We start from the raw sequence: 25,029 nt of genomic DNA, 5'->3' as shown, positions 1-25,029 counted from the left end.
GGAGCATGGGCTCTGTGTGCCTGGCCCTGTGCCAGCCACTGGGTACCCCGTTGAGCCACTGGGGCAACATGTCTGCTGCAAGGGAAAGATGGCAGGCTGGAAAATGCTGTGCAGGCTGCCCGCTGGACTGCGGTGTCCTGCAGAAGTTGGAGCTCTCTTCCTGTAATTATCATTCCCCTTGAACATTATACTTTCTAGACAGCCTGTAGAATATTAGTAACTGCAAAAAAAAAAGACTTGTTGAGAGCTTTACATCCTTTATTTAAATGAGCTTGGTTTTCTTCAGCTCTGTCTAATCATTTGCTCTTGTTCTGGATACTTGAAAGTATCAACCTGCTGACATAAACAGTTATTCTAACGTATTCATGTATTTTGTGCTGATTGACTCATTTTCCCTGTATAACTTACCCTATACTTCTTCCCCCCCAAAGGAAAACCTTCAAACTCTAGGAACAGAAATAGAACGGCTTATTAAACACAAGCATGAACTGGAACAGAGAATAAAGCAGACGTAACAAACTTTTATGGAATAACCAACGTGAAGATGCAGAAAAGGCAGGTGCTACAGACCAATGTTTTTTACATTTTTCCTGAAATTTGATTGCCTGCCAGCACAAGCATCTGGTATTTCGCAAATACAGCCCGTAACCATACAGGCTTACTCGTTTGAGAGATCTACAGGGTTTGGCATCAGCGTGGTTCTGTCTACCCAATACCAGCCTGAGGTGTTGCTGAATTCTGCTACACACTACATTTATCTAAAACTTTTATTTGAAATGACATACAGATGGTTTGCAATGCGTACTATGTTTTAAGTGAGTTGCAGTGAGATTTCAATTTCTGCACTGTGTAATTAATCAGTCTCTTAACGATGGAGCTTGAAAAAATCAATAAATTATATTTTAGTTGCTGTTGAACATATCCAGTGTTACTGAGCTTTAAGGCCTTTCAGACATTACTTCCTTTCTTGCATATTATTTCTGATCTTTAGGTTGATTAAGCATTTTTGACACATGCATGGAAAATGCTTTGTCACGAAATTTTGATTTTAAAGTGGTGGCCATGATACTGTGTATTTTCTGCTTAGATTAACATTCAACTGGTCAGTTTCTTTATTCAAAAGAAGTGAAACAGTAAAACTAAGAGATTAAGAAGCTCTCAGAGTCAATTGTTGAGTATGTGTACTTCAAACAAATGTCAATTCAACAAATCTTGTAAACCCTTGATCTTTAGGTATATGGATCTAAAGAAGTGTGATATCAGATAATTGTTTAATAAAGTTCTTTGGCCTTCTGCGTAACTTCACAGCATTTAAAAAGTAGGAGTTTTAACTGCCTGTTGTTAACGTATGTACAGGTAGACATCATGACTGCATCTGTTTGCAAAGACAAATGGAAGCTAACTAAATCTTTTTCATTAACTGTCTCTAGATTAGCCAGTGAAAGTAATGGTAAGAAATGGGAAATACATCTAAATGGGATTTTAATCTATCGGTTGGACTGAGAAAGTGGCACAGAAATCTGTGTGACTCCTTAATTTAACTGAAGAATTAGTTGGTCAAAATGACACGAACTGAGAACTGTTAGTCTTTCAGTGGCTGAGAGGGTAATGGAGGAAGAGGATCAAGGTGACAAGGTACTGGTTAGTCACAATGTCATCTTCACACTTAATTCTAGGATAAGTAATTTACAGGATCTGAAATCTCTATTCCAGCAGTAAATGCATAAATTTCTGTATTTATTGCCTTTTGACCAAAATTAATTGACCGGATCACAATGTAAATACATACTTGGGGTTTTTATTAAATACTTGAAATTCCTATTATCATGAAAAAAGATTCAGTGTACAATTATGATAGCAATGCTTTAGCTATTTTAATTAGAAAGTATACCTGGGGGGAGGAGAGGGAGGGGGACAGGTAACCTGTCTTCCTGCAGGCACCATTTGCATCATACGCAAAGCAAGGGGCCTGAATCCAGCAGCACACAGGAGGATAATTCATCAAAGCATATAGGTGACTTAAGGGTGTACACTCCATTTTTCAGAGGCCGCTGGGTCACTTGAGCTTTGTAATGAACCAAATGGAGCAAAAGAGCCTGATTTGGTTTGAGTAGTTTGATTCAAGACAGTAAGACTTCCTTTTTACTTTAGAGATGGGCATCTCTGAAAGTCCTTGTGGGATCAAGACCTGGTTTGTGGTCCAGAGAGCTTCAAGAGGCAGGTCCCTTCAGTGTCAAAATATTTCTTTAGGAAGGGGGGGAAAAAACAAATTGTTTAAAACCTGACTGAGCATTGTAGATACTGTGAGCCTTTACTCTGGGTGGGGTTTTATACATATATTTTTCTAATTCCTGAGAGCAATGAAGTGTTAGGGAATTTGGACCAGTCCAGTCATGAGACTACCTCTGCTTTACTGTTGTGTAAGTGATGTGAAGAGGAAAATACCTGGCTCTGCTGAAACAGATTTGTCACCACCTTCCAGGAAGTGAACGGGCAGTTGTTCGTGACTGAACTAGGCCTTCTGCTGAAAGGAAGTATTTAGAACAATTTGCATGTCGAAACATAGCTTAGCTCTTGTACATTTGTGTTTTCAAGATCTGGATATTTTCAAGCATTCAGCTGAATAACTCCAGTATTTTAGATACTATGTTAATATTGTAATCATTTAATGTATGTTCTCCAGGTGTACAATGTGGATGAAGGGGAGGTGTGATGCAGATGGAATAAGTGCAATGACATTGTGAAAATTCTTATTTCTTTTTGGCATGGTTGTTTCTCCTTTTAAGTTACTTGAGAAACCCAGTTAGCTGTCTCCCAGCCCTGCTGGAAATGCTGCTTTCTCTCTGTCGCACTAGTAACTTCTCACACATTTTTTTTTTTTTTTTGTCTTGGTTATGGAGACACACAAAGCAGCCAAAATATCACATTATTTTTTGTGCACGGTATTTTCATGGACCAAAGTAATTTTCTGTAGGCATTATTTTAAACATACCTATTCGAGATGGAAATTTCATTCTAGCTTGTGCATTGGCAAATGACATGCTATCTGGTAAGCCCAGAATGTGATGAATATGTGACAGGGTCAGCCAGCAGCTTTGCTTAACAAAGTTGCTCGTTTCTGAGAGGCGGTGGTGTGGTGTATTAGGTGTAAAAATGTTGCTGACAGTCCACCTGTCTGTTGTTTCCGTGGAGTAGATTGTCAGGAGTGTTATAATGTTGGTGCACGTAAGAACGCTTCCTGTGAGAAGGTGTGTTGCTGTGGGGTGGCTCACACGGGTGAGCACCAGCGGGTGCAGGGTGGGTGTGAGGCTTGCATAGCAATCACATTTCACTTACCCTTGTTTTGGAAACTTTATATTATGAACCCGTGATTGAAAACTGACCTCAGATAAACTGAACTGTAGAGATAAACTGATAAACTAATTTTGAAGGCAGCCTGGAGCAGTTAGCTACGTACCTGACATTGAAATTCAGTGTCCATTAGACATGTAATTGCCACAGGCTGCTTTGGAAAATTCCAAGCTTGTAGTTGGTTGTGTCCTACAGGCTTAAACATCTGTTTCTTAAATACTCAGGGTGCTCTCTTAATTCAAACATCGCGTCCGGATGTTGTTAGAGGCCCTGCAGGAGAACTGTCTATGCTTTTCCACCCTCCGTAAAATCCAGCACTGTCATTGTCTGAAGCCAGACCCTCTGAAATGAAGAATGCCATTTTATGCTATAGAAATTACTGGCTTTCTGCCACATGGACTTGTGCAATATTTTCAATTCTAGTCTCCAGAAAACACTGGAGACTGATTTGTTCCCTAAGTATGTTCTCCTCATTTCACTTGTTGCTGGCAACACCTGCAGTTATCTCCAGCTAAGAAACCTGAAGTCACTCTCTGGAAATATTTTTCGTGACAATATTTTGGTTCATAACTCGAAAAATTAAAAGAAATCAGATCTCTGGCTCCCACTGAACCGAGTGTAACGCCGAGTTCCTGCGTGCGGTAGAGACTCTACTCTAGGAAGGGGTTCAGAGAACAAGGCCGGTCGGGATGGGCTGTCACCTGCTGCCCAAGGGACACAGCTGCAGTGGTGACTGTCAGCAGTAGGTGGCACTGGAAATCAGATTTACCAGGTCTCAATCAGATTTACCAGGTCTCAATCAGATTTACCAGGTCTCCGCAACGACCTGAAACCTGTCGGAGGGCAGACGGCTGCGTTGCAGGTGAGCTGGATGGTATCCTGAGCTCTTCCAAGGTGGATGGGGGTTTCCTTCCCATTTTTATGTTCTAACTGCAACTATGTTGAATCTTCCGATCTATGTATGTTGTCTGAATATACACAGAATGTCTATTGATTTAATTTTGTAGATACCTGTTTCTGTATAAAGTTTTTGAAGATATCACTATACCTTATGTATATATTGTACTTTGAAATAATAAACATACAAATGTATGGAAGCCTGGTTGGTGTCTGTGGTTTGTACCGTTGCTTGGTTAGTGCTGCCTGACTCTGGATTGTGCTGACAGCCCTCGGTGAAGGCCTGTGGTGGTGGCAGCAGGGTGCCGCGTGTTGAGTGGTCATCTTTGGCGAGTGCAGTGGGAGCCGCCTCTTGTCACAGTGTGGAAACTAACTCAAGGTGCTTGTAAGCCAGTACTCTGGGCTAAAAGCAGCTTCATTGCCAGCAAACTGTTCTTGCCAGTCGGGATGCTGGGAGGGCGCCATAAAAGCCCCTTGGTGTTTCCCCTCACGCAGATGTAACTGTAGCAATGATCTGCCCTTGGAGGCCCTGTTCCTACCCGCAGCTTGGCCGGGCAGTGCTTGCTGCCAGCCCGAGCTGTTCTGTTGCGCTGTCTGAAGAGGAGGTGGCAGTGCCCCGTACCTCCGTACCGCCACTCGGGGTGAACAGCAAAACCAGGGAAAACAGGGCTGCGCACCTCTCGTACTGTACTTCATCCCCTGGAAACTGGGGGGAGACTTCCCATTCGTAAAGATGGGCGATGGGGGTGCTGCTATCAAGTACTGCTGTGAGCTGCCGCTGTTCCCGGTAAGCGGCCTTGATGCTGGAGTCTTCCTTTTTTCCCTTGTGTTACGTGAATTTGACAGTCCCACGCTCCCTTGTAGCAAGGGCTGGTTCCCTTGGCCACAGCTCCACGTTTGGGATGCTGCTGCTCCGGTTTGTTTATTCCCGTGCAGAGATCTAATGTAGTTTGATTTTTAGCCATGATAGTATTGCTTTAAAAAAATAAGTGATGCTGTCAGGTTACTGGCTGTTCATTGTGGCTGGGAATCGGATTTGTATGGGTTGTCCTGCCCTTGTGAGCTGATTGTATGGAGGCAGAAAAAGGAATACCGTGAAGGGCATAATTTATCAAGTTTATTCTAGTGTCTCCCAGAGTACCTTAAGTGAGAGAAGGAGGTGTTGTATTTTCTGTTGAAATTTAATGGCAAATGACTACTAGCTTTACAAACTCAGGGTGAGGGCGCCCAGCAAGTTTTCTGGTTCCTGTTACCTGTGTGAGCCTTGGCTGGAATTGTTTGGTAGTTCAACACTTTTCTTCCAGCCTTTTTCACTGATAGCAGATACAGCTCTCGGTGATAACGTAACCGAAAATCAAGACTGATTTGTGCTCCCTGATGCTTAGCACTGCTGTTTGGAAACAACAGCCTGAAACTGCACTTCCTCAAATACTAATTTTGGCTGTGGTGGTAGTTGCAATTACCTGTTGAGCAAATGACTTCTCACCCCAGTTTTTTTACGGATCGGTCTGTATTTCAGGCTGACAGCACAACTGCGTGTACAGCAGAAGGGTTCTCACGGCGTGTTAGTGTTACGTGTTCAGTCCTGAAGGCAGGCTGATACTGCAGCTATTGGGTAATAAATATACAACCCAACGCCAGCAGTTTAGTTGATGAGCTGACTGCAAAAGAGCAAACCAGAGCTGCTGGTTTCCTCTCCCTCCCCGCTCTATTTTAAGGATATTTTTTTTAATAGAGGTATGGTTGGGGGTTTGTTGTTGCAGTTGTTTTTAGGCTCTTTTGCATTAAAACACAGTGGGTCTGTGCCAGATTTTGCAAAATTTTTGCATGCATAAATGTAACTGTCGCAGTAGAAGAGTGCTGCTGAACTAGTTGTTCCTATCTAATGTGTATAAATATGCTGTTAGCGGTGTTTGTTGCTGTTCTGCTCCGGTGGTTTCCCCCTAGTCAAGAAATCCTCCGGCCTTCAGGTTTTAAAGGGCTTTTCACCACGTTCAGCTGCACACTGATCTCAGGGGGGCTGTTCTAATGCCTCAAGTGAAGCACCTTGCTGACTAAAAGGCTGAATCCATTCTGGTCTGAATGCCTGTGGGCTTCTTAAGAAATGTCTATTTACAAATAATCCCATGTGTGTGGAATAAGGAAAAGCAGCAGATGAAAGCACGAAGAAGCCTGTGAGCTTAACCAAAACGCTGGTGTTTGACACAAAGTAGGTGAGCAGAGCCTAGCAGGCACGGCTGTTCCCTTCGGAGTGCCTGGCGAGCCTTTAAATGCTGCCCTGGGCCATCCAACTTGGAGTTCTTCAGGAACTGGTGCTGCCTTTGAAGACGGAGGTGGCTTCAAGCAAGTACAAATTCAGGGCAATGTTTTTTCAAGCTGTGGTCTGCAGCCAGGCAGAAGGGTTTGTGAGGCTGCCCTGTGAGAGGAGCTGGTTAAAAATACTCCGAAAATGGTTAGATCTGAGATTATTTTAACTTCAGTCAGTGCCTGGCAGGGGGGAGAGGAAGAAGGTGAGAATCCCTTATATCAGCACTGTGGGTAAAAGCAGTATATGGCCAAGTTACAGGCTGAAAAAAATAAGCCTAGCACCGGTCACCCTAAACCTGTTCCATGGGTCTGCGAATTCCCTGGAAACTTTGGCAAGTCAAAGAGGTGGAAAAACACTGAACTTGGGCTCAGAGCTGTGACCTGTTAATGCTGCAAGTGGCTTGTACTAACAGCTGGTCTGGCTTCACCTTAGTAATTAGATTATCAGGGAAATATTGATTAGACAGACTCTGGAAAATGTTTAAGGGCTTCATCCTTCTGGGGAACTGATCTTCAGCCTGGAAGGTGACATGAGGAATCAGAACAAGCTGCCGTCGGCTTGTCACAGGCTTAACATCAGGAGTGACACAGGCTGCTGCCAGCCGGGCTCGCGATGCTCCTTCCCTTTGCCGTGTGTCTGATCTGGCCCTCGGGCTCAGCCAGACCGGTGGGGATGGCTCGTGTCGGGGATGGCTGGTGTCGGGGACAGGACCGCACTGTGGTGGAGGCGGAGGCAGGACTGTCCCAGGGGTGATGTCACTGCCTACTGTTGTCCACCTGCTTCCAAGCTGTGCGGTTATTCAGCTGTTCAGGCGGCTCCCGACACGCTGCAGGTCACTGCTCAGCCTTTTGAGGCAAAGCAAGGAGTACGTGTTTTCCCCGGCAATGCGGCACTGTGACCTGCCACGTGTCGGAGGGCGATGCACGACTCCCACGTCCTCCACACCGTGGGGACAGAGCTCCTTGAGCAAGGCAGGACGGCTGGCAGTGAAACACCCGCACAGCTCCAGGTAAACCCTGCCCCAGCATCCACAACCCCTTGTTTCGCTTGGCTTTGATCAGACATTTCTGGGCTCTAGAAAGATCCAGCTGGAGCCAAGCAGGCGTCTTCCATCAGTGAGGACTTGGCGGGGCGGGGGAAGCCTCTGCTTCGTGAGCCAGTCTGGTGGAGCAAGCAGCCATCGGTCTGGGTACCTGTGGCCCCAGATGCCACGCTTTGAAGCCCGCATGGTTTTTCTTGGGCCATGCAACCCCGATAACCAAATGCATCCAGACAGGCTGCCGGCAGGGGATGACTGCCGCCCTGGCACTTCAGAAAGGCAGGAGCACCTCTAAACCAGGACCTGACAAAACAGGGGCTGGACCAAGTTCCCTTCGCTCCTCAGGCGGGTGAAGCCCTTGGAAAAGAGATGTGACAGATTGGCAGTAAGCCCGTAGCACGAGGCTTGCAGATTACATTTTTTTGTTGCCTGAATTACGTCAAACCGTTTCCCTCCCTCAGACTTGCCTTGCAATCTACCAAGGCTGCTTGTTGACGGTGAAAGACCAGTCAACTATTTCAAACTGATTCGACCTTGCTTGGGCTGGTGACAGAGCCCAGACCTTGCTGGTAGTGGTCACCTTGTAATGCCAAATCCACTGCCACGTGTCCCTCGTTAGAGGCAATGTTTTGGCAGCTGTAAGCCATGCCAAGGCACGGTGGCGGGTGAGCTCCCCCCCGTCGCACTGGAGGAGAGTGTGATGTAGCTTTCCTTGGCTTTGGCAGTAGCTGAAACAATAGAAATGTCCCCAAAGGCTGGGGCATGCAAGCCAGCAGGGCTCCTCTAGAGAGCAATAAATGGAGGCATTTAGGTTTAATTAGTTGTGTATCAGAGCAAACACTGGGAAAAAAACAAACCAACAAACCAAAGCAGCGAGTTTACTGCTGACTGCTGGGGAAGCTTCTGCCAAGAAAACAGCCTTGGAGCAAGGAAACGAGGCCCTTCCAAAAAGTGACTCAGAGCAGCCTTGCAGGCTCCTGTGCTGGCACCCCGTTCCCACCGTGCTGGAGGGGGGCACGGAGGAGCAGCTCCCAGCCAGGCACCACCCTCTGTGCAGGTGCCTTGTGACCAGCAAGGAGCCCATCTCGGACATGGCTGCAGGGAAGGTCAGCTGGGATCCTGATCCCTCATATCATGGAATGGGTTGGGTTGGAAGGGACCTTTAAGATCATCTAGTTCCAGACCCCTGCCATGGGCAGGGACACCTTCCACTAGACCAGGTTGCTCCAAGCCCCGTCCAACCTGGCCTTGAACACTGCCAGGGATGGGACACCCACACCTGGTCTGGGCAGCCTGTTCCAGTGCCTCATCACCTGCACAGTAAAGAATTTCTTCCTAATACCTAATCTAAATCTACCCTCTCTCAGTCTAAACCCATTCCACCCTGCCCTATCACTACATGCCCTTGTAAAAAGTCTCTCTGCAGCTTTCCTGTAGATCCCCTTTAGGTACTGTGAGGCTGTTGTAAGGCTTCCTTCTCCAGGCTGAACAACCCCAACTCTCCCAGCCTGTCTTCATAGGAGAGGAGCTCCAGCCCTCTGGTCATCTTTGTGGCCTCCTCTGGACTTGCTCCAACAGGTCCATGTCCCTCTTATGTTGGGACCCCAGAGCTGAATGCAGTACTCCATCCAGGTGGGGTCTCATGAGAGCTGAGTAAAGGGGCAGAATTACCTCCCTCGACCTGCTGGGCACGCTGATGATGATGCATCCCAGGGCATGGATGGCTCTGGGCTGTGAGCGCACATTGCTGGGTCACATTGAGCTTCTTGTCTACCAGCACCCCCAAATCCTTCTCCTCAGGGCCGCTCTCGATCCATTCTCCACCCAGCCTGTATCTGTGCTTGGGATTGCCCCGACCCAGCTGCAGGACCTTGCACTTGGCCTTGTTGAACTTCATGAGCTTCACATGGGCCCACCTCTCAAGCCTGTCAAGGTCCCTCTGGATGGCCTCCCTTCCCTCCAGCGGGTCAACTGTACCACTCAGTTGAAAACTTGCTGAGGGTGCACTTGATCCCAGTGTTGCCGATAAAGATGTTGCACAGCACTGGTCCCAGTACAGACCCCTGAGGAATGCCACTTGTCACTGGTCTCCACTTGGACATCAAGCCGTTGCCCACATCTCTTTGAGTGCGACCATCCAGCCATTTCCTGACCCACCAAGTGGTCCTCCGGTCAAATCCATGTCTCTCCAGTTTAGAGACAAGGATGTTGTGCAGGACAGTGTCACGTGCTTTGCACAAGTCCAGGATATACTAAGATGAAAAATGCAAGTATTTTCCAACATGAGATGGTTCTTTTGATTTTTCAGTCTTCTGGCCTGAATGACCAGGAACCTGATACATGCAACAGCACAGGGACATTGAAGGAGCTCCTGTTCATACCAACCTGCCAGCTCAGCTAGGACAAACCTTCGAGCAGGGACAAAGTCAGCCAGAGCAGTCAAGGCAGAACTGGAAAAGGAGCCAGTCTTCCCTGGAGAGAGACCAGACCTGGCTTTGTTACCTGAGGCCATGAAGGCAACCAGACAACTGAGTTCGTGCTGCCAGGAATGTGGAGCAGGCCCTGTGATAAGCCTTTCACTTTTTTTTTAAAGAAAGCCCATCCTGGCAACAAGAGCAAACACCACCTTGCTTTTGGAGTGTCACAGCCTCTCCTCTCTGCAGAATGAACCTGGGGCACTGCAAGCCCAGATCTGGAGTGCAGCTGGCAGCATGATCTTAACTTCTCCTTGTTCAACCCCACGGCACCCAAAAACATGCACTTTTGAATGGATATGTGTGAAAAAGAAACAGCAAAGTCTGGCTCTCTTTGGAAATGTGGCACCAAAATAGCTTGCACAATCCTATCTGCTTTGGAGGTTCCTTTTGGGAAGTGTCTGCCTGTGCTGGGCTGTGTGTCGGCTCCCAGCCCCATCAGTTTTCCCTTCCCCTCTTTCTTCTCCGTGCTCCTGGGACTTTGCTGCCTGTGGAGGAGCCAGGGACCCCAGCCCCTGCCAGACCTCACTCAGCTTCATAATTGCTCACCCTATGTTTCCACCAAGGAGCAAGACACGATGGCAGAGCAGGGAGCATCCCCTTGTGCTTCCAGTAACACTTCCTCACCGAGCGATGGCTGGGCCAGTTTTTCTCCTTTCCTTAGGACAAGCAGTCATGAGGGCAGCACGCTGCTGGTGTTTCTAGCTTGCTGCTAGTTCCTGGTGGCCAAGAGTTTGGCAAATTTGCTCTGCGTGGTGGGAAGGACGGCATGTACCACATTCACCCTCGACACAGGAGGCCGTCCTGGGAGCCGGCACTGGGCTTGCTGGGGCTGGGTGCTGCAGCCAAGGCAGCTGGGAGCCGGGAGCACCGGGACAGAGAGCACAGAAATAGCAATATATGGGCAGGGGGAGAGAAAAGGAAGATGTAGGTTCTAACTCAAGGCCTTTATAGGATTTCTGATAGGTTTAGAGGAAGAAAAGATTGTTGTTGGGGGGTGATTGTTTTTTGTTTTACAAAAAACATAGGCAAGAAGTATAATTGGTAATATAAGAAAACACAGATCTGTACTGACAAACTATACGTGTGATTTGCCTGTCAGCTCTTAAAAGAAAGGGAAAATTGTGTCATAAGAGTATTGGGGATGAAAAATGTGAGGATTTGAATGAATCCACCAAGAGCCCTGCATTACTGTTGTGGGAAGCTGAAGACACCTTGAAGGCAGAACTGCCAGGAGTAAGGAATGGGCTTTGCTAAATGGCTCGGGGAAAAATACAATCCTAAATCCATTCTATTGGCAAGGTGTGCATCCAGAGAAGGACAAACAAATTGACGGTAGAGCTGGGGATGCAGTCATGAAAAATACTCAGAAGTACCTAGCTATTCTTCACAGTTCCTTCGAAATCCTGTTGTACGGCTCTTAAAAATCTGAAAATGGTTAGTGCCAAGCACGTAGGTCTGTCATCCTGGGTAATGCTGCATCATCATTTCCCGATGCTCCCATTTTCCTGTCCATATCCCTCTGTTGTCCCATGTGAACGTTAGAGCAGAAGCACTTGGGAACCAGCAGCACTGGGTTTTGCTTGTGCAGAACCAGCACAAATTCTTCCTGATCCTTGCCTGGATCTTCTAGGCACTGCTATCAAAAACGCTTTAAAGTTTTCATGTTGTATAAGGACAGTTTTAATGCAAGATAACTAGTGATGTGTGAAAATTAAAGGAGCAGAGAAATTGCATTAGCTGTCGCAAACAAGCAAGGAAAGAATTGCAAACTAAGTACTTTCCAGTTTGGATTTGCAGAGGCGAGCGCAAGGTGCACAGAAGAGGAAACCGTGTGTGCAGCTAGCAAGTGTACATGTCTCAAAGATGCCCTAACTGCAGTGCCAAGAAAATCAAATCTGCAGCCAAGAAAAACACCATTAAAATAATGCAATGACATAATCTAAATGCTGCTAGTGAATCTAAATTACACACAGAACAATCAAGAAGGAAAACACCGACAACATTCATTTGTGTAACAGGGGTGTAGACCTCACAGCTGGCAGGCAAGGGAAGGACACAAAAGCAGACACGGGTAAAACCAGTGTTGTAAAGATGGACTTGATCTTACCGAAAGCACCAGCCAGGCCTGTCCCTGAGGGGCGATACTGCAATAAGCATGCAGACTGCACACTCAGGTTTGTACCTTTTAAACTAATTAGTTTTAAATCCACCACACCTAAAAAACCCACTGCAGCAGACTGGTGAGTGTGGCAAGCCAAGAAAGTGGCAGTTCAGCATCAGGACACTGCATCTTCCTCAGACAAAAAGCTGGATAAGGACGTGATTAATATTTTTTAAAAGAACAAAGGAACACGCTTCACCAAGGGCTTTGAGATCTCCGATCGAGAGAGGTCCTACCTGTAAGGTAAGTACTGGTGGTTGCACTGCAGGTGGCAGACAGCTGTGGGGTATGTTCCCTAGACTTCTGCTCCATGCCTTTTATCAGCTACGAAAATTTTGTGGGGCCAGCACTACTTACACTAGCAATGCAGTCAGGTTGTAGAACTAGACATGAGAAAATGCAAACGTAGATCCACACCAACATATAAACGGGCTGGCTCAGACCTAACACTGTATTGTGCTAAAAAGCAGTGAACAAAAATGTCTTGATCAGAGGGTAAAAGGCATTTTAATCACCCAATATGCTTTATTAACGGGATGTGCTTCGGGGGTCTCTACTGATAAGCAGCATTTATTATTCACACTTCACAAATTCATCTGCATTGTAGACTTTAATATAAGCAACACGATGCAACCCCTGATAGGCGGGAGAGAGGAAATGCACGCGCCACACAAGATGTTCCCATCAAAATCTCAGTTCCTCTTAACGCAAAGCGGACCTACGGGACGCAGCGCTGCCAGGGCCCAAACACAGACACCCTACCCAGCAAGCACGCCCTCGCGTTGGGAAGGAGAGGTCGTCTGGCGTCGTTAAGCACAGCCCTCAGCTGCCACGGCCTCGGGAGGGCCTGGGCGGTGGCGGCCTCAGCCTTGGCTGGGGGTGAGGGGCGCAGCCACCGGCTCGGCGGGGCTGTTTGTGTGGGCCCGGGCAGACCCGCAGCACTGCCCGCCCCCCGCTCCCGGGCACCAGCGCGACAGGGAGGCCCTTGGCAAAGGCCTTTCGGTGTGAGCCTCCAGGCAGGCGCAAACCCACAGGCAAGTGGCTTCACACCCTGCCCTGCCCTCCTCTTCCCCCTAAAATGCCTCTGCCTGCAGCTTCGGCACCCACGGGCCAGAAGGGAGAAGTGGCGCCAGAGCCAGCAAGCTGCAGAAGGCACCCGAGAACAAAAGACTCATGTTAAGGCTCCAGCTTCAAGCAAGCTTGGCCATTAGCTTCAGGAAGTCTTTGTCATCTATGGCCAGGAGGAAGCAGATGGAAATCACAGAATTAATTTGGTCTGAAGACCTTGCGTTCAGGAAAAAGACACGTGTCAGGCCCCATTACTCCAGATCGCCGGCACAGGGGAGGGATGAGCCACGTGTGGCATGGAAGCGTAAGCACGCTGGATGCCCATGTGGTCCCCATCGACAGCATCCCGGCAGTGTGTCCCGGCTGGGCGGCCACTGCTGAGCAGGGACCTGTCCCTTCCCCGCCACCACGCCCTGGGCGGATGGCTGAGATCAGGGATAACCATGGGCAAAGGGAGAAGAGAAGGGTCTGGAAGGGCAGTTCTGGCCCTCTCCAGGGATGGAAGATCCCACGTGCAAGCCAAACCCTACAGGACACACAAGTCTTCTCTTTCCAAGGCCCCGCAGACCACATGTGTGAGCTCAGCAGCTTGCACCACATTGAACATCATGGGTAGCGACATGAGCCTTGCTTCTCACTTCTTTCCATCACACAGTAAGAGAAAAAACAGGAGATGACAACTATGGTGACATCTGTAACTACCTGATATGGAGCTGGAGCTTTGCAGCACCATGGGTTTTGTGCAGAGGCTGGCAGAGGTTGCAGCAGGCTGCGCTACATTCCCCTTGCTTTGCAATTGCTCTTAAAAACATTGAGTTCAAGGATCATTCATTCCGAGCTCCATTCCCCGTGCTGCAGATGCTGACCCTGGCAGCTTTTTAGAGGGGATGTATGCAGTTCCTTTGGTTAAACTTGCTTTGCAGCCAGAAAGCCTGCCTGGTCTCGTAGCTTACACTTAGAATGTGTGCGAAGGCAAACGCAGTGCAGCAGAGACACCAGAGAGCTGCAACCTACCTACCACGGCCAACAAGCTTCAAGGCTGCCACGAAGTTGGCAGCTAAAACTACTCTTGAGGTGCACTCACTCCTCCTGTAGATGATATTGATGGCTTGGTAAAGTTCATTTGAATGTTCCCATCTCCCCAAAGTAAGACACTATGTTTTGGTGTGTGACAAGCAGATACAGGACCTCTCCATGATGCCGTGGTGTCCTCTCAGCACACTCTGCCCCAGCCGTGCTGCAGTGCCAACCTGGGACAGGGTTTGACTTTTATTCTCAGTGCAGAAGAACCCCGGTGCAGCAGTTTTTGGGAAATAATAGAATCATTTAGGTTGGAAAAGACCTTTAAGATTATCAGGTCCAACTGCTAAATCACAGACAAGAGGCTGCTCTAAAGGGTGCTGAGGACATGTGTCTCAACCATGGTTTCCATGATACTGAGGAGACAGGCTAGTGACCAAGTACCAAAGTAGGTCAGAGAAGGAAGTTTAATTTCCCGTTGCAAAATGGGAAAGCATTGCAGACCACAAAGCCTTGCAGACCATGAGAGGGTCGAATGCAGAAGCGTTCCTTCCAGCTCTTGCTCTGGCACCACAGTGCACCCAAGCAATGCCATGTTTCTGCATGGACTCAGCTCAGCTCCAAGGCCAATGCTGCACATGCAATGGAGTTACAGACTTCAGAACAAAGCTGAACACCGTGTACGTACTTACCACCCCTGTGCTCTGCGTGAGTATAAATAGGCTGTGCATTAATTCACACAAACAGGCTGATAGGCTTCTGACACAGTTTGGGTCACAGCCTGTCAGGCAGCTGTAACTCAGGTGTACTTTCTAGTTCTCCCCTTCCTCGTGCAAGAAGCTGACTCAGTTTCCAGGGAGAAGCGGTGCTGCTGCGAGTCTGAGAGGTGTTAGACAAAGGAAATGCAAAGAAAATTTCTCAGTTTATCCACAAGGCTTGTTTCAACCGTCAAACTCGCCTTATTTGAAGTGCCACCTCTGCGCTGGTGTGCACAGAGGAGGGAGAAATGGTGCTTTTCACTGTCAGGTGGAAGGATATCCCAACCAGGGCTGAGGTGACCCTTTCTCCTCTCACCCCCCACTGTGGTCCCACAAGCGTTCAGCATATTGCACCCAGCTAATACGGGGTGATGGGGGCTCAGAGAAGGGCAGTGCTGAGATGCTCAAGTGTCTTCTCCCATTTGTCATGGTCCAGAGCACAGTACAGGGTGCAAAGGGGATCAGTGAGCATGGGTAGCCTCTCAAGCTGCTCTAACCCGAGCACCTGCCTTTCTCTCAAAGCAGAAGCGTTTTGTAAAATGCAGCTACTACTAGACCACAGACACTTTCAGAGAGTCATCAACATTGTCTTGAAGTAGTTGAACAGTTATTGGAACAAGTGCATGATAAAAGCCCTTCCACCCCCTTTCCCCCTAGCATCGCTTTTGGATCCCATGATTTCTTTGTTTAAAATAATTCAGCAGTAGACTCTCAGATAGTTTCCGTCTAGTTAAAAATAGTTGCTTGCCTCATATGGCTTTAGCGTGGTACTGTCAACTGTAAAATGTTCCACCTTCCAAAAAAGTAGAGTGAAAAATGAAAGTGAGCTTTCACACATCATTACTCTCCGCAGTTAGACCTCCACAGCTCATTCCAAACCCATCAAAGGAGGAGAGGCGAGCTGGGAGGGTGGGCAAGCAAGGCGCTTGTGTGAGTGCCTGGTGCCCCGTGGGTCCTTGTGAAGCTTTGCCCCCTACACAAAAGCAGCCAGGCTGATGGTTCACTCATTTCTGCAAACAAAACACTAGCTTATATTCAAGAAACATTTATTTGTTGGATTATTGGAATGTAAGAAGAGCTTAGTCATCGCGGCTGTATGTCTCCCAGCATCACTTGGAAGAACATGCTCCAGCAGGGAACCAGTATGGCCCAGTTAGCTAATGTTCCACAGCCAGCCCATAATACTGGGGCAGGAGAGCATGAGAACCTGAGAGCCTGTCAGCCGTCTCACAGCTCTTGTGCTCTGTAGGCATGCGGATCAGTGATGGGCTTGCACAGGGTGTCTGGCTGTCCTGAGCTGCATGTGTTTGGGGCAAAAATAGGGGTAATTTGGTTGCAATAGTGGACAGACGGTGGAGGTGGGTTATTTCACATGGCTCTGTATCTCTTGAAGCTTGAACATGTTTGCATTCAGGCCCAGCTGCTGGAGGGCATGTGGGGGGACCCCTCTGCCACAGAAGTGTCACAGGGTGGTGGGAGCGAGGCAGGGCAGAGTGATGAATGGCAGGTGCTTCGGGTCCAGCCTAGGAGGAGACAGACGCAGCCAGCTCCTGATGCTTCTGCCTGAGGAGGGAAGCACGGTGCAGCAGGAAGAGCTGAGCTACGGTTTGCCACATGGCCCCAGGTCAGAGGGAAAAGCCACCCGTACGCAGCAGCTGAAGCATCCATCACAGCTTCTCCTACTTGCTGAACAGCCTCGGTGGCGTCCACCTGCTCCCAGTGCCAAAGAACTTTGGGGAAACCAGAGGAGATGCACAAGTATCCCTCACTTTGCACTGCACACTTCGCAGCATCAGAAGCTGGCTTTAGAGGCTGTCTGACAAATTGCTGGTTAATACCCACATTAATTCATTTTTTCCCTAAGAGCTGCATTTGCTGTGCATGCCAAGCCATCCTCTGCTCTTCTTCTCAAGGTGATACACTGAATTCTGCTCCCTGGGCTGTGGTAATCAGCTATTGCTGGAATACGATCAAGCCGCAGATGACAGCTGTGGGAATTGCAGCGACTCTGCATTGCTGAGCACCACAGTCAAATCCTGGCCAGCATCAGTGAAGCAGGATTTGACCACAGAGTCAAACCTCCCACAAAAGACCTAAGCGAGCCGAGTGCTGCAGCCTGCCCATGGGGTGCTCTCAGCACCCATCTCTGCCCCCAGGCAGCACTCTTTTGTGGTGCTGCTGTGTTTATGAGATCCTGAAGCATACCCGTCACACATCGTCCCAAATTGGTAACTCCATCGTAAGCATTTGCTCTGGGTCACTCTTGACAAAACAAGGGATAAGCCTAGAAATCAATTCCTGCTACAGAAAATGAGTGCTTTGAAGTAGTGAAGAAAAGGTCCAAGTTTTCAAGCTTTGGATGCCTACTTGTGTACCAGACCCCGGCTGTGTTTATGGGAAGGGACGTTTTCACATGCCAACAATTTTAACACACACCACGCCTCATGCAATTTTTCTTTCCATTTACAATATTATGTATTTTCTATGATAAAGTTTGAAGTGCGGCTTTGTGCATGAATGATACAGTTTCCATAATATTTTTTCATATGCAGAGACATTGTTTTGATCTCATGGGGCATGAGTCAACTCCTATTTGAGGCCCTTGGAGTCCTTCCAGTGACCTTCCTGGAGCCTGGCTAACTGGACAGCCAAAGCCTGACTTGTTATAGGTGCGAGCTAGCACAACCTGCTGAGTCTCAGGGCAGCTCAGTAGAGCAGGTGAACCAACAAAAGCCTAGATCAGGAAACTACGCCAGTGGCATTCAGTGTGCTTGGTGCAAAACCAGAGTCTCTGCCCCAGAAATTCCCATGCTGCAGCACCATGAGCCCCTCTGGACAACCTGGCAGCAGTGAGTGTTCAGCCCTGCACGGTCCCCAAAGTCTGCCCCTCCAAAGCAGGTGCCAAGTCCCTTAATCTCAAAGCTTTAGGAGTCAGGCTGAGCTCCAGGACTCATTTGGCTGAGCTCCTTGAGCGGGATGAACATTACCCTGGGTTGCCTGGATTACAGAGGCCAGGTCCTGCACCCTCACAAAAGCAGGAGCCCGGTGGACCCGACTTGGGAGTGCTGCCCGCACAATGGTGCACGATGGCACAGCAGAGCTGGAGTCATGCTCTAGCATCACTTCCCATTAAGACTCCTGAGCATGCAAGGGTGGCTCCCATGGAGACCCTCAAGACCCCCCATACAACTGTGGGATCCCACACAAATTCAGATGTGTGCCCATCCAGTATGCATGAATTTTATTGCCCCTTCTTCAGGACTGTTGGAAGACTAATTATTTAATTTTTTTGGTAGGACTAAGTTTTGATGGGGAAATGTGAGGTTCCTCAATTCAGCAAAATTCTGTCAATTTGTCTCAGCTCAGAAAGGTGCCCCTGTTCCATAGGGCCAGCAAGGAAGAGAGCATGCCCAGACACTGCAAAACACACCTCAGACCCCAAACAGGCAGCAAACAGGTCAGCCCACCAAGCTACTCATTGAGCATCCTCACCGTTCGCGTGGCTTACTCACGTCTCAGCAGCTGTTATTGATGAAGAGCTAGCGAGTGGTGTTCGTGTCACGATGCTCAGCACACGGCATTTCCATGGCTGCCCAGAAAGCAGTCGGTGCCATCAGCAAATGGCACTGGGGAGAGGTGGGGAGCACGAAGTCCCTGAGGAAGGCCCAGCAGGTGGTAGGCTCTGCCTGGCTCTGCTGCCCGCTCAGGCAGGGACCCGGGACGGCTGCAGCCCCCGTCCGCATGGGCAGCTCCTTCGCCTCCAGCCCTGCTATGGAGACACCACACCGCTGGGAAATCGAGCAAAATAGTTCATGTTTATGAAACAGCTCCTAAGAGTTTTAAAAAGGGACTAGCGGTGTTTATACACAAGCTGGACGGACTTTAACATGGTGCATGCTCTGTTGTGTCAACTCCCACACCTGCATAAGGTATTTTGAAAAGTCCCCATGAAATGAGGGAGCCAAACTCCTGAGTCTGATCAGCCCTGTGCTGGTGCTCTCTATGGCCACATTGAACCTTATGGCTAACGGAGCTGCGGGATGCTATGGAAAACCTTCTCTCCAGAGAGCCTCTGTTCATGTCTGAAGCGAAGGCTGGTTGAAAGCAGGGAGTGGAGCTGTGGGGCAGCTGGTGTTGGAGCAGCCTGGGTGCAGAGCCCTGCTGCCGGGGCTGATCGAGCGCTCCCCAGGGAGAGGCAGTACCTTCGAGGGTGCCCAAGCCTGGCAGTGCTGCAGCAGGGCACCTAACACTGCCTCCATCACCTCTCAGACAAGGAGAAGACCTCGCCAAAGAAGAATGAAGTTGAAGCACATTTTCTTGTGCTTTTCTAAACTACCAGAATTACCAAATGTGCTTTTCACTGTTTGTTTTGGTGTTCTATGCCAGAAAGTTTCTGGAGCCCATCTTAGCGACACAGGTTCTCCTCTCTCTTGCATCATTTGCAGAAGGTCCTGCCTGGACCATGTTTTCTCGTAGGGTGACACTAGGAATCAGTCCATAAAAGGTTGTTGACCTGGGAAGAGAGAGTTTCTAGAATTTAAGGGCTGGGCAACTTCTTGGAAACTGCCTTATCAGCACGGCTACAAGCTGGAGCTTTAACAACTCTTCCTGAGTTGCACATCTCTAGTTCCCATTCCTGCAGCTTGGTATTCAGCTCTGTACACATACGCTTGTTTTGCAGTTTGTTATTTATAAAAACAGCTTTGAGCAAAGGCTGCCACAAAACCATGAAGCCAAGCTTGATTGCTTTGCTTTTACTGAAATGTGGTGCCAGCTAAGACCTGAAGCAAACCAGGAAAGGGGAGCAGACGTCTGTGCACTGAGACTGAGTAAAGGCTGGTGCCACAAACCTGGCATGTCCTCCTTCACCGGTGGAGAAGGGACTTGCGGGGCACTGCTGGGGTGTCAGGGTTTGTTATCAGCAGAAGCAAAAGGTGGTAAAATAGGAACAGAGAGGCACTGCCTGTGCATAGTAAGGAGTGTCTCCAGCGTGAAGGTTGGTCTCTAAAAGCGGTGGAGGAGGACTGAGAGGGAATGGATGAGTGCAGAACTCTGGGGATTTAAACCAAAACCTGATGATACATCAAGGTCTGCTGGAGGTATGAGCTTACACAGGGGCAGACTTGCTCTGAAGTTTCACCGGAGTGTTCACCATAAACCCCCAGGGGGTAGGAGTGGGGGTGGGGGTTGGGGGGTGGTGGTCTGCAGTGCCTCAAGCCTTCCCTGCAGAGTAGATCTGGCAGCCCAGCCAGAGCAGCCACCCCTTGTCCTCCCCCAGTGCCTTGGACCGGCCCAGGCTTTGGGGCGATGCCGCTGGCTGCTGCACGGCTGGCAGTCTCCATCCCACCTGCAACTGGGGTGCCTGGGGAGGCATGTTTCCAGGAGAGCTGTAGAGAGGATGGGCTTTGCATCTGGGATCCAGCCCTCATCCTGGGGAACGCAGCACGGATCTGAGGCAGGGCTGCAGGAGCTGGCCAGCCAGCAGCTCACCCATTGCCCTCGCTGGGATGGGCTGCTCAGCAAAGCTGGCATCTGCCTTGGAAAAAAATGTCCATGGAGCCACGACACACAGCACCGGTAACTTCACCTCCTGATGATAATCCTGTTTGCTCAGTCTTAGTGACTGAAGAGAACCATAACCAAGAAAAACAGCAGGATTATACTCCAGCACCTGTTCCCACTGAAAGGATTACCATAGCTAGCTGTGCAGGATGACATCCTCTAGGTATCACCATGAAAGCGGCCCGAGTGACATGGCAACCCACCAGAAGAACCCCCCTCTCTCCCCTTCTGCATGCCCTTTCCCCAGGTATTTTCAGCATGGCAGCTGAAAGCTCCTTGCAGATGGAGACCAGTCCATGTGGACAGAAGTGTCAGTGTTTGCATGTCTCCAGCACACAGGCTTGCTCTCCAAATAGCATCATCTCTTGTTTGACTCTCTAACGGAGAGGCGGTGTGAGAAATATGGGCTGTAAACTGCAGAGCTCAGAAGACAGACGACAGCAGCTCTAAAGCACTTTAAACCAAGTTGGTTTTCCTACTCATCACTCCTTGTACCTTTGCGGTTCAAGCACAGGATCGGACCCACTCACCTCACAACATGTAAGAGCTCTGTTGTGCTGCATCTGCATCCACCATGCAATGGCAGCTGATGTAACAGCTGTTTTACTGCAGAATTAAAATGTTTGATTGCAGAAAAAGAGGTCTTCCTCTGTTTACATGGGAAAGTAGGAAAACCAGAGAAAGTCCAGAGGAATTTTGGAGGGACTCAGCTGGATGGTTAGCTCAGGCAACATGAATGCAACCCTCCTGTAGATGGAGGACTTCTCTTTAACCTCACCTTCCAGATGTGAAATCTGTCCCACTGTGCCCTCTTGGCTTGATTTTGTGAACACCTGGGGTACCAAGGCTAGGTCAATTGCCATGAAGTTGCCAATGGGCTTTGCAGCAGTGCCCTGAGGGCTCGTTCTGCCACTGGTCTGGAAGCCTGAAAAGGAGCCTTTGGAAGAGAGAAGGGATGCTCTGGAAGGGAGAAGGCGACCACCACCTTCACACCCTGGGGGAATGATTTAAGAGGGGGAGTCTGAGTGTAAAAGAAGCCTCATGTGCCACTGGAGCCTGGAAACAGGCCCCTCTGGTCCTCCACCATTTCCCAAAGGTGTGATTCCCTGAAGCAATGCTAACGCCCTGTTGCCATCACCCAGCAGCAGTGCTGTCACGGGCCGGGGAGCTCCAACTGGGACCAAGCACCTGCGTTCCCACTGTGCCAGCAACAGCTCAGGTCTCCTAAGCCCCTTCAAAGCAGGGCATCTCCCAGCCGTGGCAACTTTTAGTCCCCCATAGAGCCGCAAGGAAGGCACAGTGTCTCTTAATGGAGCAGAGAGGTGCTGCAACAGCACCGAGGCCCCCATGACATAAGCCTCTCCATCATTCTCAAAAGCATCCTCCCATCCCCTAAGCAGAGGCCTTGGTGAATGAATTACTGCGGTCACAGATGTTTTTTTCAATGATGGAATGTAACATTAAACTAAACACTGGAATATGGAGACAAACAAAGCAGAAAAATCAGGGGAATAATCCTTAGCTTGTAATGATTTTTGCAAAACATTGTCGAAATGAGGTTTTATTGGAACTAAAGTGTATTTATCATATCTGTCAACACTGGAAAACGATGTTTAAATTAAAGCTTTATTTTAAACCCTGAAGATGACCCAGAAGTGATATGATATTTATAAAGAGTTTACCATACAACACAGTATAAAAAGTACATTTAACCTCTTGCTATTGAGTCAAATTAATTGTTATATATGAGATGGGAATTACTTTTACCCTTCTGACTATCAAAAGAGAAGAAAAACCACAGGGAGGAGAGCAACGACAGCTCACAGGTCAGAGTCTCCTGTGAAAAGGACAATAGGAAAACGGTCCCCGCTGGAGAAGGCCACCCCGATGCTGAAGCTTGTCTAGATCCGGGTGGAGACCAGGCAGTACCAAGCAGCAGAGCCCTCTGATCCCTGCCGTTGCACACAGGATTTCAACCTCCGACCTGCTTAACAGCTGTTCTCAAGCCCTGAGCCAGCCAGGCCCCCATTTTTAACTCAGTTATGCTGTGGATGGGTGGCTCTTTCCAAAGTCTTCACCCTGTTGTTTTTGGCCACGGCTTTGACAGGACAGCAGGACTGCAGACGACTCCTTGTGCCAGCTCAGCTTCAAAGCAAGAAATGTCCTGTGGTCCCGATATCAAGTACAACGCACTGCAAAGGCTGTTCTGACAAGGCTGAATAATGCACAGTATAAACTGGGCGTAAGAGTAAACTATGTAGCTGTTTTATCTGGCCAAGAATGTCCGCAGGGCTGATGATGCTGGTGCCCCTCCTGTGTGCTTGCCATGATCCCGCTGCTTCCCAGTGGCTCAGGTGCCGTGCTCAGCTACCAAGGGGGAAAGGCCACCTGGGTTTTTAGGGATGCTGAGTTCTCTGGCAGCCCGACAGCAGTGGTGAGAATGCCTCTGCCAGAGGGGACCAGTGGCTGTCAGGTGACAAGGGCTGACACCCCCTCCTCCCCTACCCAACAGCTGGGGTTGAGGGGACCTCTTACAAACCCTCCTTTTTACCAGGGAGGGGCTCAGAAATATTCTTCTTGGGTATTTCAGTCTTTGAACCTCAGATAAAGGAGACTGCATTCCTTTATCTGGGCTTCATTAATAACCCATAAAAAAAGACAAATGTTTTCCTTTCTTGGGACCAAGCAGAGTCAGTGTGCTCTGCTCTGGTCATGGCTGTGGCCATAGCCCAGATGGCCACCTATGTGGGGGATGGAGACGATGGGCTGCGATCCAGCAGCACAAACGCAGCCCATCAGGATGCTGGCTGGCTGTAGACCATGCAGCAGCAGCCCCGGCCTGCCACTCCTGCATGCAATGCAGAAGCTATCGCTGAAGTGGCAGGGAGCCAAGGAGGTGGCTGTGGGTAATGCTGCGAAGCTGTCCGGAGAGGGGAGAGGGGAAGCTGGTGGGCAGAGCCGAGCCCTGGGTGGTGGGAGGCTTTGAGCGGGAGCAGCCGGGAGCCGAACGGTGACATGGGGAGATAAAGCTCTTGATGGATGGACCTCGGAAGGTTTGAAGGTTTTTGTTCTGTTTGGATAAGCAGTCAAATATTCACACAGATAAGCTTCAGAAATGCATCTGATCTGAAGCCATTTTCATCTTAAAAAGCAGGGCTGGAAATAGAACAAGAGAATTCCTCCAGGGCTTGGGTGGCTCCTGGGTTTTCCATCACCAGCACCAGACTGTCCAGACCTACCCGTGCAAGCAAACCCACCGTCAGTGCAGCTCGAACAGCCAGACCCTCCCTGAGCCTCAGGCATTTGGCTGTGCCCAGGTACTCACCTTACTCACAGCCTGGGGGATAGGGGAGGTGGTCCTTTGCTTGGTCATGCTCAGCACTTGGTCAGCTTGGTCCACATAGCTGCTATGGGTGGTTTAAAACACTGTTAAGGAAACGCCCTTGCTAGCATTTGTGTATATCTTAACGTATCCGTTGGCACGGAGTTTATGTAACATTCCCTGGCGCCTCTTCACCAGCAGTTATACCCACATCGAGCATCTCATTGCATGCAAAGATCTGCAATAACCTGGTGATGAACAGCTGCTGGTGGCAAGACCAGACAGCAGCAGAGATGATCCTGGCAGCCTTCTGCCCTCCTCGTGCACCACATGCAGACCCAGATGAGGGCTGCAGACAGCACCAAAGATGGCCAGCGGTTATCCTGCAACTTTAAACTGGAGCGCTTGAGTGGAGTGCTTTTGGAGAGTGCATCATTTCCTTGGAAATAAATTATAATGTTGTACTTTACTCCAGCGAGTTTCCTTGTACCATAAGTTGTTTAAAGTTTCTCATTATGCGTTTCCCATTTGGACAGAAAACAGACTAGAAAGCCTGAGGCACCAAGGCTGGTAGGAAAACGGAAATCCTGCTCCAGCCATCCGAGCGGGCAGGGAGCAGCTCCCTGGCTCTGGGCAGGCGCTGGTGGACCCAGCGAAGGTTTGGGGCAGGAAAGGGCAGGCAGGAGCAGCAGCAGTTTCTGGCTCTGCAGAAAGTTTTCAGGTGACCCAAACACCTTTCAAGTTCAGCTTTGAACAAACACGACTCCCGGTCAGTTATGCAGGGTTTCTGTCTGAGCATCCCCCCTCTGCGGGGTGATGCCTTAGGGAAGACCCAGGTCCAAACCTGAGGGCAGAGCAGCCGGGGGCTCTCACCAAGCTGCTGGAGTCCACCCCATCCAGGGTCAACTGATGGTTTCCCCTTCCCCCGTGCCCCTCCCTAGGCTTCCCGACTTTCTATTTATATCTTTGCCCTAATAAGTACCCCCCAGCTACCCCCTAGCTTTAACCTCTTCCTTGCCAAGCTTGGAGTTTACATGAGAAAGCTGTTTACGTTATATAGCTTTGT

General features: G+C 49.1%; 1 protein-coding gene and 1 long non-coding RNA gene across 4 annotated transcripts in view; both read left to right on the top strand.

The window, feature by feature from the left end:
- Nucleotides 1-4,448, top strand: part of CCDC186 (coiled-coil domain containing 186) — a 39,187-nt gene extending 34,739 nt beyond the window's left edge. For all 3 annotated transcript variants that reach the window (XM_037399405.1, XM_037399406.1, XM_037399404.1), the window contains one exon: nucleotides 432-4,448. In XM_037399405.1, coding sequence (XP_037255302.1) covers nucleotides 432-515 — 84 coding nt within the window. In that variant the 3' untranslated portion in view covers nucleotides 516-4,448. The remainder of the gene's footprint in view (nucleotides 1-431) is intronic.
- Nucleotides 4,449-19,727: 15,279 nt separating this feature from the next.
- LOC119153756 lies at nucleotides 19,728-24,395 on the top strand. Its single transcript, XR_005106209.1, has 3 exons — nucleotides 19,728-20,178; nucleotides 23,796-23,958; nucleotides 24,162-24,395. It is a non-coding gene; the product is annotated as an uncharacterized LOC119153756 (long non-coding RNA).
- The last annotated feature ends 634 nt before the right edge of the window (nucleotides 24,396-25,029 follow it).

The sequence above is a fragment of the Falco rusticolus genome, chromosome 9 (assembly GCF_015220075.1).
Source record: "Falco rusticolus isolate bFalRus1 chromosome 9, bFalRus1.pri, whole genome shotgun sequence".
Taxonomy (NCBI): Eukaryota; Metazoa; Chordata; class Aves; order Falconiformes; family Falconidae; genus Falco; species Falco rusticolus.
This window is presented reverse-complemented; position numbering and strand designations above follow the sequence as displayed.